The sequence below is a fragment of the Pomacea canaliculata genome, linkage group LG8 (genome assembly GCF_003073045.1).
Source record: "Pomacea canaliculata isolate SZHN2017 linkage group LG8, ASM307304v1, whole genome shotgun sequence".
Taxonomy (NCBI): Eukaryota; Metazoa; Mollusca; class Gastropoda; order Architaenioglossa; family Ampullariidae; genus Pomacea; species Pomacea canaliculata.
Window position 1 is genome coordinate 1,482,498 of NC_037597.1, and position 19,648 is coordinate 1,502,145.

Consider the following 19,648-nt stretch of genomic DNA (forward strand, 5'->3'; position numbering starts at 1 on the left):
AGAGTTTATATCACACCATGCGGATAGCAGGAAAAGAGTGCTGATGTCGGAGAAAAAACTCTTTTACCCGAGTTATTTATAGGAACACGCGACCTCTGACACCTGTGAACAGGTATCCCACTCATCGTAAGTGCGTGTGGACTCCACAAGAGATAAAACTTCCCCTAGACCCTGTCTCTGCACCTGTGACAACACTTTTTCACTGAAACATTTTCTGGAGTCTCTGCGTTCCGAGTGTGTGGTGAGTGGTGTGTAGGGGCGAGTCCATGGCGAGGGAAATATTTCTGGTCGAACCAGTCCTTGGGATGACGAGTCGACCTGCTGAAGGTGCGGTAAGTATTGAGGTCAAGGGTCAGCAGCACGAGACCTTCCATCGTGTGTCGTCTGTAATAGTCTTGGCTTTGAAGTCCCTCGTCATGTCATGGCTTCCTTCACTCAGCTGTCGATGAGTAGAGTGAGTGATCGACACTGATCGACAACTACTGATTAGTGGTGTCACGTGGTGTCACGTCATGTCCGCAACACTTAGCGGATGCCTGTACTTTCAACATGTCCCCTTGTTGCTATCAGGCTACACTTGCATGTTCGCAGGTGTCCAGTAGATTCACACACATGGAGCAGCTGTAGCCGTAAGGGCAGTGGGTGACAAGTGGCTCACTGTATCTACCGGAAGTACAGACGACAGAGGTCAGAACGCTCCTCTTAACGCATTTTCACATTTCCTGGTCCATCAGGTGCTCATCTGGGGCCGCAGTCATGAAGTGAAAGTCGCATCGTCAGGGCAAACTGAGGAACTCGACGAGAAGCGGTCTTCAGACCCCGCAGATTCTACTTCCTGTTTCTTGACCTTTGACCCAAGAACGCCGTTGCCACAGCTCTGTGACTACCACTCCCAGGGCAAAACAACATCTGTGGGGTCTGGAGACCGCTTTAAAACTTCGGAAACAAGAATCTTTTCCTTGAGTTCTCCTTGTTGCCCCATGCAACGACTTACTCTCGTTCCATAACTAGACTCTGGATGAGTAATTAGAGGTAACTTTGAGACACCCGAACTCCTGTCTATCTCTTAGGAGGCTGAGGACAGTAAGTACAAGATGAGGAGCCCACACATGTACACTAGAGTCTACCTTAGCCAGAGCTCGAGCAACCGCCATTCTCAAGCAGCCTCCCCACCCCAGTTTGTCTTCTTTTGCTTTAATTTGCTTTTCATTGAAATGTCAAGTCAATACAAGTGTTTGGCCTTTTTATTTTAATGGTAGCAACGTGATACTTCATGTATCCGACATCTACCAATCTATCTATCCACCCCGGTTAACCGCCAGGTAACCGAGAGAGCCGATAGTCTATAGTTCTACAGTCATCCTACAGAGACAGTTAACAAGACAGTGTGACACACAGGGAGGAGGGGGGGACACACACTACCTACAGAACTACTGAACGAGACACACATATATATATATGTGAGATATACATCCCATCAGGGAACTTGACAGTGCAACACATCATTGAGGGAACATGAAAGTGTGACCTACCACCAGGGTAGCATCCCAGCTTGACACACTCCACTAGGGGAACATGACTGAGACATCATCAGGGAACTGAGATGTGAGTACGTACTCACTGACAGTGCGAGCAAACTGCACTCCCCCTGCCCCCATCAGAGCTAATTACATCGATACTTTATAACACCAGATGTGATCTACAGATGTGTGAACTATGTTCACCTACCACCAGCTTAATTACACATTCCCCAGATAGCACGAATGCCAAGTAATAAAAGTTTCCGCACGAAAAGCAATGAAATTATGGAGCTTACCTCTCCTATCTTGTCGCCAGTGTCGTGCAGGCATGCTAGTCGCCTCCACAGAATGTCTCCATTCTCACCTGTGCAGGAGGAGCACCCTCGTCGTCAGTAATTAATTAAACTCTCGCGGCTTGCGTGTGGACAAGGTGTGAACATTCATCAAAACACGAGTTGCGTGATTGCCGACACCGACAGGACACACCTGGTCAGAGCCGAGTCCCAACACCTGGCTGTGGCAGGAGTCAAGGTGCTGTGGCTGCACCTGTGCACGGCGCTCGTACCTGAGCCAAGAATGCAGGTAAACACACGGCCCCCGCCAGGGTGCGTCCCCTGCAGTTGAACTCAAACAGCGACTACAGCCTGACGGACAGAGGCCTCTGTCACAGTGACCTGACTGTTATCTACTGGCGGCTTGATGTTATGACAGAGACTACGTGCACTGAGGGACAGTTTCTGGTGGTGAGGAAGAGGTCGCGGCGTGACCTGGCCTACAGTCTGTGACATCTATGTGGATGTAGCATACTTTCGCCTGCAAGTCACCCCGACAGTCTTCCGTCTAAACTCCATACAATACTTTGTGTAGTGATACATGTTTCAACTTCCTTTGTTTTGTTGTAGGCGGCCACATAAATGTCAAATCCTAGAGATTATCTGTATTTGTAGAATTATCTGTATTTGTAGACTTATCTGTATTTGTAGAGTGTGGACAATCGCATTTATTCTAGAAATTAGTCATCTGTCTCTAAGCACTCAACATTTGACAGTGGTGTGTGATGTGAAAAATACTTTAAATGTAGACACGAGACATCCCCTTTGATTGTTGTGCAATGAATAATTTGAAACCGAAGATTGTTTTCGTTGTGAGAGCACTGTCACCCCCCCCCCCCAGTGAGTTGGCATGTAAGAAGGTGTATAATACAGGCTTTTGCAGGAGGGTCGGGTGGACGAACAAATAGAAACCCCGACGGCGTTCAACGACCACGCCCAGACAAAAATAGCTTGTATCGGAGGTCAGACTTGAACACAAAGCCCACGACTTGAGGGTACAAGCCTTGCCGCTGCACCCACGTCAGTGTAGAAGCTGAACCGGAAGTTCCCAGCGGATGACCCGGAAATGCTCCATCCACGCATTCCGGTGCTCACTACATAGGCATCCCTGCATGTGCTAGGATCGCCTGGCGTGAGTCACGTGGCTACACAAGAAGCTTCTGCTTCATACACTTTCCTGTCTGTACTCCGTGGGTAGGTTGTCTCGCTCCATCTTGGCTCGGGTAGACACTGGCGGGGTGAGCTGTCTGCCACCCGTGTACAGACACGCCTGACAGACGATATGTGAACTAAGATCTGTAAATTGGTGAGCAGTGTCTACCACCAGTTCAGTGAACAGTAACGGTCGCTGGTCGATTTCCCGATGACTTGTCGAATTATTTGCGGACACACGCTCAAAAGATAAAAGACAAAGCGGGTGGCGTACATCCATGGTGTGATGTTACCCCACAATGTTCTGTTCAAGTCGGGTTCACGGGTAGGAAAGTGGGGTGGGTGTGGGGTGGGTAGACAGACAGAGACAGATGCGTGCAGGCCACACAAAGTCTCCATTCTTACCTATCAAGGTTCTTTTGAATCTGATGCGCTTTACACTACTTTGATGTGAAGAAAAGCCATTTAAACAAGCAACTACCTGTAGGTATTCACACAAAAAGCAAGCCACATTCAATTACAACAAAATCTACAGCCGTAAAAAAGTGAAGTGATTTATATCGACTAGATCCACCCACTCCACAGACACAAGTGTTCTATTTGAGGGTGTGGCTGGAAAGTGGGTTTCGACTGTGTACGTGCACGCTGACCTGTGGCACCTGTAGCAGTGAGTTAAACTTTGAGCTACAAATGACATTTACTATCAGCAGGTCGACTCGTCCGCACGGGTCTGACGAGGTTCCGCTGCGCACGTCAGACCCGTGCGTACATCCAAGAAAGGTATAAAGATGTGTATGCCGTGCTCTAGTTGTTTGTCAAGAGTCGTTGTGTCAGTAAATGTCCTTCCATCTGGAATCATGCAATGCCGGTAGTAACACGGTGCTATTATTAACCCTTATCTCTCAGACCTTTCACCCTTCAGCAAGTGCTGCTCGGGTGAGAGAGACGGTTTATTGTCAGGCTAGTCGGCAGTGCCTGTGATCTGTACCCGGCCTAGTGTCCGGGTAGTAACTGCAGATGACTGTCACTAGCAGTCAGCACCACGTGTACGCCTACCTTCCCTAGCACGGGCAAAACCATTAATTTTTCTTCTGTCAGCTACAAGTAGTTCCGCCTTCATAACAGATCTGAGCCTGTTGCTAATCCAAATGTAAATGTAAATCCAAATGTATGACTACCAACTGTGTAGGTTTCAGTAGCTTGGAAGGTGTGGGGCGGGGAGTTAGTGCTTTACGCGGAGGAATCAACTAAGACTATATCACGGCCAGGCAGCCAGCCCTGTACACAGGTGTACCACGCAGAGAAAGAAAATGCCGCAGACGAGAGTTGAACCCTGGACAGCAACCTTCACTGTTGCGCCAGCGGGCCGCTTAGAAAGGTTAAAATTGTGAAGGCAACACAAATACAGGTGATTGAACACAAACTTGCAAACAGTAAAGCGATGTCACATGGTCAGTCTTATGGGGAGCAATGTGACCAGCAACGGTTAACGCCTGTCACCAACACAGCGAGGGCTGTCCTGGGTTTAACATTTGTCTGCACACTGTTCATTCTCTGCACGTGGGTCTGTTTACAGGGCTGGCTGCCTTGCCGTGATGTAGCCTTAGTTGCTGGCTCGGAATAAAATCCAAACCCCCCCCCCTCCTCCCATTATCCCCGCTGAATCTGATCAAGATTTTTGCTTTGTTTGTTTTTAACGCCGTGACAGCAACTAAGGCTACATCACGGCAACAAAAGTAATCTTAACTTTAAAAGTTTAGGGAAAAAACCTTATGAGTAATACAACCATAACATTCTTTAAAAAATCAACACAATGTGTAAAAACCTTCTAAATAATGCAACTATAACATTCTTTAAAAAATCAACACAATATGTAAAAGATTCAGTAAAGTGTAAAATGGAGGGGTGAAGCCCAAAGAGGCCACCAACAAACCAAGATTCAAAAGAAAAACAGTTATCAGGACATACAATTTCTTTTAAGTCCTATCCTCCTTAAAAATGTAAAGACTGCTGCCAATGGGACGGACCTAAACAAAGAAAACAGAGTTTTCTGTAAAAAAACTGTCGTCGGATAGTCTGGAGCTCAGGGCAAACAATCAAAATATGTAACACATTTAAAATTCCCCTACACCATGGGCAAACAGGTGGTGGTTCACCTCGTAAGAGGTGTCCCTGCATGGCATAGGTGTGTCCTAACTTTAGTCTAGCATGGACCACAGGATGGCAGGAAGGTAGGCGGTCAGACAGACAGGGAAGAGTGGCGTATAATTTATTTTGGCCCAGAGTGTTCCAGTGGCGTTGCCATAGGGACTGAACGTAGGCCGAGAAGAAAGTTTACAGTCTGATGAAACAAGTGACTGTAATTTACCAGTGGACTGACAAGCAGCCTTGCTGAGAAATGGAAGCAGATGGAATTTGCTATGTTATCTACATACAAGTAATATTCCATGTGAGCAACATTTACCATCTGAAGCCAGATGTCTCAAAAATCTCAGAGAAGGCTGAATAAGATCTTGTGCAGGAAACATAAAACCAATGATTTTGTATGACGCATGGTTGCCACTCTCGTTTGACACCAGGAAATTCTTCTTGCAGTAGTTAAGTGGCATAAGCTGGCCTGATTCAGCCACGTGACATGGCACTACGATCTGTCTAATCCTCTTTAATCTCTAACATCTGCATTCTGGCAATAAACTAAAAGTAGAAGCAAAACCCTGCGAAGGCTCTCTTGTCACAATATAAATATACTTTGTGCTGGAGAGATTAGCACAGAGGATTCATGGTTTTAAAGAGAACTGCAAACACACCAGGCAATTAGTTTGCAGCAACCTCTGAGTGTAGTAGGATAGGTGGAGTAGCATCATCATACAACAGAATCAGTTAAACTTTCTAGCACATTTGTGCAAGCATTCACCACCTGAAAACACTAGAACATACGAGACAGATGATGATAACTGATGCTTAAATGATGTTTTTCTTAGTGAAATTTATTTTTGCTCTTTTAAACCCCTTAAATTTCTGGTCAGTGGTGTGCTCTGATGTCTGAAAGCACTTCACCAGTCCATCTGAAAACATCAAAATGATGGTTAAGTCCTGCTTGCATATGCACCTTATATTTTGAGCCAAGACCCCCATCCACATGTGGTGTTGAATAGAATACACGATTCACCCTGGAGTGAACTAAAGCCATGCTGCACCTGTTGACAAAAATCAAGTCTAGAAATAATGCAATAATATGTTACTTTCATCTTTTCATAATAGGTACATTACACGTGATTTCTACAATAAATAGAACAATCTGAGATCAAGCACTTTTTACAGAAAACTACACACATGGCACTATTTTAGAAAAGAAATTTGCATTTAACAATTATAAACAGAGATATATCAAAAACTTATTTTATGATTCTCCTTTGGATTGTCTAGACATTTCACATTGTAATTTAATGCCTCAACATACATTGGACAAGGCTCCATGTTCAGAAAGATGTCATAGCCAGTGCAGAGATATGGTCCACTTTTCTCACTGGCCATCTGACCATTAGAACTTTCACAAGATGTCAACTCACAAACATTGCTTTTTTCTTCACTAGGTCTGAAATACATATCAGGGTCTGCACATTTTCACACAAATGTACGCACGCATGCAATCACATACATGTACACGCATGCACAGAGACCAAAATTATATATAGACTGGACTGGACATAAAAGAGAAAGACAAATTGAAGTACATACATGAATTATTTACTGCAGTTGCTAGGAGAATCCACAGTCTGAGTATTAAACAGTTTTTAGATGTGGGTCACGACAAGAGTTTTTTTCCAATTCAGTCTCCCTTGATGGCATTTGCTATGTCCAATTTAATTCTTATAGATGTTTTATTTAACTCTAGCTTAGCTATTAAAAACACAGAGGTGAAGATTTCCCTGGTCACAGAGAGTACATTTCTAGTTATGAAGAGCGATTTGTTATGGTGAAATGCTGCTTGGATTCTTCCAAACTATCTTGAATGAGTCAAAGAAGGAAAAAACAAAAACACAAGTCTAGCAACATGAAATAAAAAAAAAGAAAGTTTTATAAGCAATCAACAATGCCAGCCCACCTTCCAGGCACCACATGCCTCCTCCCTGACTTCTGGCCACTAAGTCCAGCCCCACCATCACTGCATGGTGCAATGGATTACTTCCCCTGCACATATCATGCCCTTTGGCTATGATGGTATTTGTGTCCGGGTCAACAACCACAATTCCATAATGTTTCTGTTAAACAGAACAAGAAACAAGTAAATAAATAGGCACTCAAAGCAATCTAATTCTTGTGAAATGATTATAAAAATAAATGTCCTAGGTCATTTAAATCATTGATAACACCTCCGATGTAATAACTGTTTTTATCCACAGCTTTTCCTGATCATTACAAATCAAAGGGCCGCCATATAGCGTAGTGGTTAAAACACTTGCTCGTCACCACTGCAGTGAGAAACTAAGGGTTAAGATCTCATCTCAAGACACTTTCTGTATATGACACCTGTCTGCAGGCCTGGGCATCAGGGGTTTTCTCGGGGTACTTCAGTTTCCTGTCCACTCACTCTCCTCCCATAGTGCAAAATCACCTCAAGGTGGAAGAACTTTCCTACTAAATAAACCAACCGAATCAAACAAAGCAATGAAAGAAAGAAATCACAAAATGCACCAATTGGTACCTGTCCTTTTTCTGCAGCTTTTTTCCCTAATGATTCAGCTTCAAGCAGATAATTCTTAATTCTTTGGATTTCTTCTTTGCTGAAGAATGTTCCTGACAACATCTGTGCAATTCTGAAGGGAGAAAAAACCCAGAATATCCAAAAGCCATAAAAAGCAAAATTATTAAAATAATAAACAACTGTGTGTGTCAATTAAGAATAATGAAGAGGAATAATGATGATGATGTGCTTTATATAGCACATAATGGAGATTACTAATGCTCTCAGCATAAAACAGAGACAGCATACACAGGATGGATGGATAAACAACCAAGCAGACAAGTAAAAGACAAATGTAGAAGAGGCAAAGGGGAATCAAGGAACAAACAGCAAGACCCATGAATCTGCAGAGGATAACAAGCAGCTGGACTAGTCAACAGACGGTAAGAGTAAGTAGGTGGGCTAGTAGTATGCGGACTATTGTGTTAGTAAATATTTTTTGACTACATGTGTTGGACTAAACTCAGGAGAATGAGAGTTGGAAAGGTATATTAAAAATACTGTGAAGATGTTTTCAGGATCATGGGCCAACAGACAAGTTTCACCAGGAAATTAACAAGGAATTACCTCTTATCCTCATGAAAGGTGACTGGCCAGTAGAACGATGACTCCTCATACTGAGCACGTGTTGCTGGGCAACATATGGGTACCTTCACTAGGTAAGGTTTGCTAAGTGTTGTGCTGGGTATATCACTAGATTTAAGTAATGATGTCATCATAATATTAATCTGCTCACTCTCCCTCACAGAATCATCATGATCCCTAGGGATCATCACAAAATCTCTATGACCTGCAGAGGTTGTTACAAAATCCCCATTATGTTTAGTCATTTTGCTGACATGGTGGCAGGGACAAAGCAGTATCTGCAACTGACCATCTGAAACAAGTCAGAGACAGGTCTGTGGACCACTTGGAGAAAAACCTATTTTTATGTCAGCATTTCTGTGCGTAATGACCTTCAGATAAAGAAGAGCAACAATAATGGTAACAGAATTTACAAAGCATGCTTTCCTGTGTATATACAGGCTCAATGTGCTGTGCTCACAGGACTACAAACAAATCAACAGTTTAACATACAACAAAGTACACAAACACTTTAGAGACAGCATACAAACAACACATTGGTAAACATAACAAAATGTGGACAAAGATGAGAAACTGATAAGTGAGCAGAAAAGAAGACATATTGATATGCGCACATCCAATTGTCAAGTACAGTTTCTAATAAATAAATAATGATAAGCACCTTATCATTCATTAATAAACACAACTATTCTGCTCTAAATGTCCCCAGCTATAAGCATAAGTGAAAGACCTACTTTTTGTCCACTAATAAATATTATACAATACTTATTAATATACTTTAGGTGTCAGGAAAAAGAACTGCTTTGTGCTCACTGATATTCTCAAGGTAGCTCAGTACCTTTGCTTTTGTCACCTCTCACTCGTTTTAAGTGCTGGAAGGAACCAAGTGGAGCAGTGATATTTAGGTGCCTGCACATACAGGAATACACAGGTCAAAATATGATGCATCTGCCAGTAAAAAAAAAAAAAGAAAAAGAAAGGAGAGAGATGATAGAGGTGACAGCTTTTTTCACCTCTTAGTATGAAAAGTCTACAGTCTAATAAAAAGAAAACTGATCTGAAATAGTTCTTCACATTTTCTTCAATGTCTCAAGCTCTCTCCACCCACTTCCTTCCCCCTAGAAAAATGGTATGCCATTTTAACATAAAAAATATTTTTTTATTTGGTAAAGCCAAATGAGCAAAACAACCTTTCCTTTATCTAGGTTAGTATTGAAAACACATAAAATTCATGACAGGAGAGGAATTATTATTATTATATTTTCATATCTAATATGAGTAAAAAAATCTCACTTCACTAGTGCTGCTGTGAATTTCCGATCTGTGATATTGCTGACATAGAAATCTGCCAGCTGTACAGGTTGAGTGTAAATATCAGCTAGCACAGGCATCAGAATTGAAGACATTATTTTTTTGAAATGCTGTTTGTAAACGTTCCTGTTGAGAGGAAAACACACTGTACAGTGTACATGAATGAAATTAGCACTTCCATGTTTATCAAACATTTAAATTTAACACCTCTGTGTACATTCAAATCAACTGACAGTAAATACTGAACGCTCTGTTCCTTTCGTATTCATAATCCTATGTCATCAGCAATGACATAACAACGACCAGAATAACACAAACCATTAGCGCTATGAGTATTAACATCTTATGTGTTGAGAACAATATTATTTTAGTCGGTATCATATGCTGGTTATGTGAGTCTGTATGATGATCACAATGACAGCATGGACGCGGATATCAACTAACAGTTGACTGCTCGATTGCGTACTGTGAATATGCTCAAATGTAAGAATGCTTTCATCTGCCTTCATCGCTCATCCAGTCGCTACAACTATTCTTGATTCGGATTTCCCACACTGTAGCTCAGACAAGACAAACCAACCGAGAATAATGCAAGAGGTATGAAGTGACGACACCACAGTCGTACACTACCGCGATGAAGGGAGCTAATTTACGACTCCATTCTGCACTAGAAGCTAGAAGAGACAAGACAATAAAGGACATACAAACTTTTAGTGAAAACAAGCAAGAGGTGTGTTATTATGTAGCGAGCTAGTGTCGGCTGTCACTAATGAGCAAACTGAGCATTTCAACCATTTGAGGTCTTGACCTTTTGAGGACGAGGTGATCCAAACAAAGATCATGTCCTCAGCCAAGGCAAAACTACATTTAGGGAGAAAATGTAAATAGTGTCGTCCTCATCAATTTTAAACTCATCTGAGCTCATTAGAAGAAGCAAGGCAATGCAGCAACTACAAACCATACTGCAGGCTAGTGCCAGAGAGCCCTAAGGTAAGGCTTACAGTGGTCGCCTCATTAGTATATATACTTATATGTGTTTCTGTGTGTGATTTAGACTGCGAGCTAACGCATGTTGTAGAAGTAAATATGCATTTGTTTAATTTTTTGTCTTTTTTTATAAAAAAAAACACACCAAAACGCCAAGGTAGAGTTATATCTTATTGATCAGTTTTTAGTGGGAGTAGAGGTCCACAGTTTAGTCATATTCTAGTTCTAAATCTTTCTTAAGAATAATATATTACCAGTTCAGATGATCACTTCACATTTACATCTTAAATGGATATATAGGTAACATATATATATTAGAAGGCATACAGTTTTAATTAACTCTTCATATATATAGTGTGTGTGCATAGACTAAAAAAGTTAGGTCTTAACAAATATAATGAGTCTAAATTTACTTACCATGTGCTGAGGATATCTATTAGTAAGCTAGTATTTTAACACAAACCGGAGGGGAAACAAACATCTGTATTTAACCCTCTGAGCATGACATAAAAGTATAAATATTACAAAGACTGGCCAATAAGTGCATGAAGACTGTGAAGAAAACAGCTAGTGACGTTTGTTTTTTATTATTGCTGTTCTCAGGTAAAGATTAGACCAAGAAACCTATACATTTTTGAAAAGGAGAAAGCTTGAACTTTGCAATAAAAATACAAATAAAAATTGCCACCCCCTGCAAAGCCACAATTGTGGTTCACCATGCTCTAAGGGTTAAAGATAGAAATTAAAGTTTAAAATTTGTTGTCAGAATAAAAGAAAAAAATGTTCCTTTTCCTGGATTTTGAGTGCTGAGCTGGCTTTTGTGGCACAGAGTAACCACTTTCTTTCAGGTCTGTGTTCTCTTCAGTCTTAGCAATTGTTCATTTTTGTTTTGGGGTTGGGCAGTGGGGTAAGTGTTTAGTCTGGGTGTTGTCTTGTTATCTGATGTTTCTTGATAGTAACTGAAGTATTTAAACCAGTATTTGTTTATTCATTATACCAAGTTGTGCAAGATTTATTTATTAGCATTATAAAATTAGGAGTCACAGCTCCAGTGACTAAAAAGTCACTTTTATGTGTATGATAATATATATATATGTACACAATGTTCATCAGTCCACTAGATGCTGTCTTTTGTGTTTTTTGCTAAAGGGTCATGGAGAAGCAAACTTTATGTCTGAAAACACTGGTCGACTGCATTGATTTCTGCACCTTGCCTGCAGAGCTGATCTTTTTTAACTGCCTGCTGTTTCCATGGTAACCTGCAGTAGTTGATGTTTTTCCTATAGTTTGGCAACAGGGCTAAGGCTGCTAAGTTTCACCTGTCAGATGACTGAAGGCCTGGGATTCCAGTCAGTGCTTCAGCTGGCCCAATCATATCCCTATGCTCTGTGTTTTTGTTGGACAGGAAATATATTAATAGTTTATAAAAGAGTAGGAGTCACTTGTAGAATGTAGAATGAGGTTAGTGTTCGTCTTTTTATTCAATAATTAAAAGTGACTGTATGGTCTATACTTATCTATAAGGAAACATACAACATGAGCTTTCCTATACTTGTGCCAAAATATACACCAGATGTATGTGATAATATATACAATTAGGAACATTTATTTAAGGCCAAAGTGTCTAAAACTATGTCTAGTCATATGAAAACAAGCTTAATTTCTTTGAAATTGAATCAGGACTGAAAAGGCTAAGATTTTTGCTATAATCTCCAAGAGGTGAAGACAATTTTCAGGTTTAATAGTTAAAAAGTAGCTGATGGATTTTGAAGGCAGGCAACAAATGTCAAGGATAATGACACTGACAGTGTTGCATGAAGTTTGCCTCTGGGTATCAACATATGCCACAGAATGTGCCAAAATGTTGTGGTCACATTCATGTGTTTATTAATATAACTTGATAAATGCTGGTGAAGGGAAGAGGATTGTCTACTCATTGCCTTTTATCATTTTTTTCTTTCTCCACCCCCCCCCCCACTCCTTCTCTCTTCTTTCGTTGTTCACTATTAAACAAATTTGTTATTAGTGCTTTTCACATGGGAATTCATTTTTTTTGGTGTGAATTAACAAAATAAAAGTTCTACCAAAAAAATTTAACCAAACAGCATACTTTGAATCCTTTCCTACCATATTAATCTGCTCGTTTGAAGACCAAATTATGTGATGCATAAAAAAAATAATCATCCTAAGTTTGATGTACGTTTTGTACATAAAGATGAATGCTTATGCAATATTTTTTTTTTAAACTCAAGTGTGTATTTTTCAGAGTTGTAATGCTGCGACTGGAGATATACTGATGCAATGGCAGTCTCCAAGGTCATTAGGTGTGGATCACTACAGTTCAACATCCGCAATATTACAGTGGAACCTGTGCTTTTTCTTTATTTTTTCGCAGCCTATATTGTAATTCCGACCCTGCAGGCTCTGGCCTATCACAAGGTGTGCATACAGAAGTACAATGCATCCTTTTGCAGTGAGCTGCAGAATGTTACTTTTCAGAAGGAGCATGCAGAAGAAAGTGACTATGTGCAGACGGAAACATCCCACCTCATATTGCTGGCAAACATTGCCATGACTATCCCAGCCTGCTTCACGGTGTTTTGTTTCCTTGGGTCCTTTGGAGACAAAGTTGGTCGCAAGTTCCCCATCTTGCTGCCAACCGTTGGAGCAATAATACAGGCGTTTGCAGGTCTTCTGAATGCAGCTTTTCCATCAAGCTCTGTCTACTTTCTTCTTATCGGCCCTGCAATCAGTGGTTTATGTGGTGGGATTATAGCAGCTGTGATGGCTGTGTACAGTTACATTGCACACATTGCAACCACAGAGTCCAAAACAATGCGCATTGGCATTGTGGAGAGTATGGGCTTTCTGGCAGGCACTCTTGGTGTCTTCTTATCAGGCTTGATGCTTGATCGTACCAGCTTTGAATTTGTCTTTGGTTTCACCATGGCACTGCTGTTACTTGCAACAGTGTACATTGTTTTTTGGCTGGAGGAAATTAGACCACCACAAACAGTGAACATAAGCAACATTTGTGGGCGATGGATTTTGGAAAATGTGAAGGAATCAGTGAACTTCATCACAAAACGGCGGCCACCTCGAGTGCGATGCACCATCTTCCTTCTTATCATCAGCATCAATTTAATACTTCTTTGTACCATTGGTGAGGGAATCTTTCTTTGCTTTTTTTTGCTATAAATATAGTTGTTTACTGCAATTAATAGCCTTCAAAGATCAAAATCAGCTATTTTATATGTGTAGCATCTCTGCCTCTCTCTCACACATTAACATGAACACACATATTTGCATGCATGCACATATATAAATACACATACAAATTGTATATATATATAGTGTACATACATAGTACATACATATATATAGTGTATATACAGGCACAGGCAAAGCTTAATGTATGGATAAAGTTGAATGTATGCATTCATGCACATAAGCGCGCGCACACACACACACACTCTCTCTCTCTTTTCCTGTCCCTATTTCATTCTGTATTTGGTATGTGAACAGGTAATATTTTAAATTGGACTTTTCCAGTGTGAAAGCTGACCGTTTGTCCTACTTCGTACACATGCTGAGAGTTTTGTTGCTTCTCTTTCATTAGGTGAATTTGACATCATCCTTCTGTTTCTGCGTCGAGAGCCATTAGTCTGGTCTCAGTCTATGTTTGGTTACTTCAAGGGAGCAGAAAATCTGCTAAAAGGACTTATGTTGGTGGTTGTCCTTCCTATTCTGAAGAAAAAATTACACGTACGGGACACAGCTATTGTGATGGGTGGTGCCATGTCCAAGGTGGCTGGCCTGATCATACTTGGCATTGCAACAAAAACATGGATTGTGTTTATTGGTAGGCACTACTTACTATTACACTTGTTTGAGATTTAAAACTGTTAGAATTTTAGACCACTCTCATGACTTGTTTGCTTTTGACAGTAGAGGTGTTTTCAAAGAAAGGAAGGCAGATGGCTGTAAGGAGCAAAAGTAAATCACAGAAAAGTTAATTTTTTTGCTCTGTGCAATAGCTGTGTGTGTGTGTTTTTGAGGGATAGAGAGAAAGAGTGAAGGCTTGGATCAACTATGTTAAACAAGTTTCTAGGAGAAGACAAAGTATTTCACTTTCATTAGTTCATCAAACTACTTCAATGAGCATTAAAATAATCTTTTCAGGTATTTCATCAGTTTATTTTAAAATTCTTACTATTATATGAAATCTGTATGTCTAAAATTAATATTTAAAGATTGACTAACATGTTTTATTTCTTTGAAAAGATTTGAGATTGATAAAAAGACATTAAATATTTCATTAAAAGAATGTGGTGCCAGCGTTCCCTTTATTTTGTCTTAAAAGCTGGAATCGTTGGAATGGCACAGGGACTGCCTTCCGCTGGTCTTCGCTCCATGATGTCCAGCCTGGTCAAGGATGATGAGCAGGGTGGGTTGCCCAGTGTCCTCTGTGTCTTCATTACTTCAAAATGTTGGAACATCATTTGAAATATCCCTTATAAAGATGATTTTATCCTTGGCAAAAACATAAAACTTGAATGAAGAGAGAGAGATCATCATCTTTGAGTCCTCTGTTATCTTTTACCAGTCTGCATGGTTCACATTGTGTATATCATTTGGCTGCATTTATCAGTAGTAGCAGTATATGATGTTCATCTTATAAACATTCTTCTATGAAAATGTGAATATCAGAATTGTGACCTTGTATAGGTACGTTTAAAGACACGTGCCCTGCGGGATACCTTAGTATATTTCTTTTATATCATTAGGTTTTCATTTACAAAATTGTGTGTTTTTTAAATGCTTAGTTTCCCCCCCCCCCCTTAATTTTTATGTCTTTTTATGGATGTTTGTGTATTTTTTTTTCAGGTCGTCTGTTTGGCATTGTGGCAACAGCAGAAAGTTTGATAGGCATCTTAGCAGCACTTCTCTTTAACACCATATATCCACTGACACTACATTTGTTTGCAGGCACTTGTTTTTTAATGGCTGCAGGCATTTCCTTTGTCTCATTCTGCATAGTACTGTGAGTTATATTCTTGGTCATATAGAGAAGTATGTAAAAAATCAGTTCTACTCACCTTTCACGATGCTTAAAAATAATTCAGTTTTATGAATTTTCAGACACCATGACCATTCCAGTATGGTATTCCCTTCCATTGTTATCTATATAGTTAGAGTTCACAGTCATAGTTATGAAATATTGATGGAAACTTCCAGCAGCGATGCAGGGCATTGTGCTTACCGGGAAAACCTTTGTGTTTCAGTTACTTGCACAAGTCTGGGGTGGCAGAAATGTGTCATTCACCCCCATACCGTAACATGCCAGAAGAAGCTGATGCAGAAGAATTCAAAGATGAAGATGTCTTTCATGTGGCTATCATGGCAGATGAGGATCATTTTGCTTACATATGATAAAACTCCTGTTTTTTCGAGTTATAGTTAATCTGGATTTTAAAAAAATGACCATCTTGTAATACAAAATTTTGTGCTTTTGCTTTACCTTTTTGGTCTGCTTATAGGACTAGACTAACTTGCTATGATGCAGCCTTAGTCATTGATATCAAACACCAACAACCCATCCCTATGGGATAGATATTGCTGGAAGTAGTGGTGGTGGGGGAAGGGGATAACAATTTTTGCAGTTACTTTAATTGTTACCTTGGGAGTAGTGCCTAGAAGCAGATTGAAAACATTCTAGTTCACTTTTTTATGAAAGAAGCAAAAATTATGTATTCAGAAAGACAATATGCAGATTTTCTGGTTGTGTCATCTTCTCATGGTGTCATGTGAATTTCATTTATAACAATGCCTTGACAGGCATAAAAGGAGACAATATCTAATCAGAAGAAGCAGGGATGACATCAACATCAAGAAGATGGAGGCAATGCAGGTCAACAAAAAGCAAGAAGCCCCACTCCAACTACATGGGGAATGTATTACAGAGACTGACAGCTTCACCTACCTTGTCAGCAAAGTCAGCAAATATGAGGGTGCAGATAAAGATGTAAAAAGCCGAATAAATAAAACCAGGTCTATACGGATCTGGAACATGGCGTGTGACAAACACTATCACCAAGAAGATTCAGACACTCATCAACAGATGTCTGATCCACATCCTCAACATAAGATGGCCCAAGAAGATCTCCAATACAAACCTGTGGGAGAGAACCAACCAAAAACCTGCCAGCCAAGACATCAAGAAGCGGAAGTGGGGCTGGATCGGTCACACCCTGCAAAAGCCGGCCAACAATTTACCGAGGCAAGCTCTGGGCTGGAACCCACAAGGGCAGTGCAGGGTTGGGAGACATTGAGAGATCGGTCCATAGCAAGGCGGAGACAGCTGGCATGACATGGACCCAACTGGGAAGGGACACCCAGAACTGGATCCAATGGCGTGGTGTAGTTGCAACCCTATGCTCCATTGGGGGCATAAAAGAATAAGAAGAATCTAGTCTAATACAATGCAGATGTTCACAAATGGTAACAAAATGAGATGTGTGATGTAAGATTACTCACATTCTATCAGCTGTCATGATCTCCTGTAATTCAAAAGTCTTTTCCTCTCTTTTTCGCATCGGCCTAAATAAATTACTGAGTAAGCTAGCAGAGGAAGCAGAGAAGACTGGCTTAAAGGTTAACAGAAAAAAGACCAATGTGATGAGAATCAACAATAAGCAGAAACTCCCAATCCATCTTCAAGGAGAGAACATCCTGAAAACAGACCGCTTCACGTATCTGGGGTGCATTGTCAAGCTGCAACTTTCAACATCCTACTCCCCATCTGGAACTCCCGAGCATTATCCTTTACCAGTAAGACCCGCATCTTCAACACCAATGTGAATGCAGTCCTACTGTATGGTTCTGAAACCTGAAGAGAGACAAACACCATCAACAACAAGCTCCAGACCTTTACCAACCGATGCCATATTCTGGGAATAAGATGCCCTGAAAGATCTCCAACAGCAGCCTGTGGAAAAGAACCAACCAGAATGCCACTAGCCAAGACATCAAAAAGCGCAAATGAATGGGCTGGATAGGACTCACCCAGCGCAAACCAGCTGACACCATTGCCAAGCAGGCACTTGACTGGAACCCTCAGGAATGGAGGAGAGTTGGGAGACCAAAGCAGACCTGAAAAAGAACAGTAGAGAGCAAGGAAAAGGACATTGGAACCACATGAGCCCAACTGAAGGGGCTGCCCAAAACTGGGTCTGCTGGCGAGGTGTTATGTCCCTATGCTCGTCAAAGGAGCAACAAGAAATAAACTAAACTAAATAAATTATTTTTTATTTACAAATTATGTCTACAGTTTATGACTGCCAGTCATGCAGAATAAGTCTCATTCATTTTTGGGAGCATATTTTATCTTCATAAGCAGAATAAAGATGTCAAGATGAATATATTTCTACAACCTATTAGTTTATAAAGCATGTATAGTGATTTATCTACAGATCATCAAATCTGCTAACAGACTTTAAAATAAAGTGGTAAAAAATGCAGGACTTTACTTTCTTAGTAAAGTTCTTGTATGGTATATTTTTATAAGTTGTTTGTGATGTATAAATACCAGCTTTTTTTCCTTAGACACTCTTATCATGAGAAGCTGCAACTGCCATAAGCATGTCCTTTGCCTTTGGCTTCTCATAGTACAATTAAGCAGGTAAATTCATTTTTTACTCCTTAAATGAATTTGAAACCATTTTGACAGATTATATTCCCCTTGCAAATGGCCATTTAAATTTTTTTGAAGAAATATATTTTTAATATCGTTAAATAACATTTAAATATTAAAGCTATCCTACCAAGTATATTTTAAAACAAATAAAAGTAAAGGATTTTTAATCATAAATTTTCAAATCATCACAGATCAGAATTCACTCAAAATATTTCTAGGTTTTTTTCTGTTAATATTTTACAATTCAGGATTTTAATGTACTTTTTTTTACAGTAATGTTCAAAGAAAAACGTGTTCATATCTGAGTTTAAGAAGACAAAGCAGCAGATCTGAATGTGAAGTTAATTTTTGAAAACTTCTGTTCATATTGTTTTTAAGACTGTCATAATTTGCATCAGTTATTTTCAGTATCAGAGCTTGTTGCTGAAAAATTTTAGGTGCAGTTTTAGTATCATTAGACTCTGCATGAAAGAACAGAAGACTTAATTCTTTGAGCCCTGTGCCTTTCACCAGCTCTCATATTAACTTGGAGTCTGCTGGTAGTTCCCTAGTATTAAAAACCTTTGATCTTAAGTAAAAACTTAATTATCCCCTCCCATATTACTTCTAAAAACTGATTTAGTGTGCTTACCTGGCACACATTTTACGTGTCACATCTCAAGATTTGTTTCAAAGTTTAAATCTCATGAGAAAATATGTTTAATGATTTTTTCCCACAAAATTGTACAGTTTGATCAAAATGATAACATTCCATTGTGAAAATGCTGATTTTTGGTGATTGTTTCTTCACATTTCATATAAAAATTAGGACGTTTTACATATCTGGGATATAGAAATTTTTCATGAAATATTGGTTCTACATTCTTTTGAAATACTATTTTAAAGCTTCAGCAACACATTTCAGCTGAATAAATGTTAAGCTTTGTGATACATTATTATTGTACACAAATATTTTTTTTAAATGGGTGTACATTTCTTGCATTTTTGTTGTTTCTTAATCAGTTCTGTTTTTTTAAATAGCACATAATATTTTATGCTACATATTGGTTGTCTTTTATTTTTGTTAAAGAAGTCTCACATATCATGTCTTAATGATCTGACTATAGAAAATGGTGATTGTTGTAACATTTAAGTTTGCATTGTGATGTTCTGCAACGGTATATTGCCATTAATTTCACTCCCAGTGCAACATTTATTTCAAGGTAATTGTCATGTGCATGGAAAGTCTTTTTCTTTTTTGTAACAGACGAATCCTCCATATTTTGCATAACTAATTCTATAAAAAAAAATCATCTAAATTTTATTGCAGTTGTCCACTTCC

At 39.8% G+C, this 19,648-nt stretch overlaps 2 protein-coding genes across 6 annotated transcripts; one reads left to right on the top strand and one right to left on the bottom strand.

Moving 5' to 3' along the window:
- Window positions 1-5,970: 5,970 nt before the first annotated feature.
- LOC112570638 (probable inactive tRNA-specific adenosine deaminase-like protein 3) lies at window positions 5,971-10,429 on the bottom strand. Of its 3 annotated transcripts, none has more exons than XM_025249177.1 (8): window positions 10,349-10,429; window positions 9,627-9,770; window positions 9,172-9,242; window positions 8,316-8,625; window positions 7,710-7,821; window positions 7,110-7,266; window positions 6,465-6,618; window positions 5,971-6,201 (listed from the first exon to the last, which is right to left on the bottom strand). In XM_025249177.1, exons 2-8 carry the CDS (start codon window positions 9,737-9,739, stop codon window positions 6,027-6,029), a joined length of 1,092 nt encoding a protein of 363 aa, XP_025104962.1. In that variant the 5' UTR covers window positions 9,740-9,770; window positions 10,349-10,429; the 3' UTR covers window positions 5,971-6,026. The 3 variants fall into 3 exon arrangements, with proteins under 3 accessions (XP_025104962.1, XP_025104961.1, XP_025104963.1); XM_025249176.1 differs by having other exon boundaries at window positions 10,353-10,427; XM_025249178.1 differs by lacking the exon at window positions 10,349-10,429 and adding an exon at window positions 10,111-10,319.
- A 30-nt stretch (window positions 10,430-10,459) lies between these two features.
- Window positions 10,460-17,553, top strand: LOC112570636 (solute carrier family 46 member 3-like). Of its 3 annotated transcripts, none has more exons than XM_025249174.1 (7): window positions 10,460-10,634; window positions 11,781-12,092; window positions 12,898-13,794; window positions 14,251-14,493; window positions 14,995-15,078; window positions 15,519-15,675; window positions 15,917-17,553. In XM_025249174.1, exons 3-7 carry the CDS (start codon window positions 12,933-12,935, stop codon window positions 16,062-16,064), a joined length of 1,494 nt encoding a protein of 497 aa, XP_025104959.1. In that variant the 5' UTR covers window positions 10,460-10,634; window positions 11,781-12,092; window positions 12,898-12,932; the 3' UTR covers window positions 16,065-17,553. The 3 variants fall into 3 exon arrangements, with proteins under 3 accessions (XP_025104959.1, XP_025104958.1, XP_025104960.1); XM_025249173.1 differs by having other exon boundaries at window positions 11,781-11,885; XM_025249175.1 differs by lacking the exon at window positions 11,781-12,092.
- The last annotated feature ends 2,095 nt before the right edge of the window (window positions 17,554-19,648 follow it).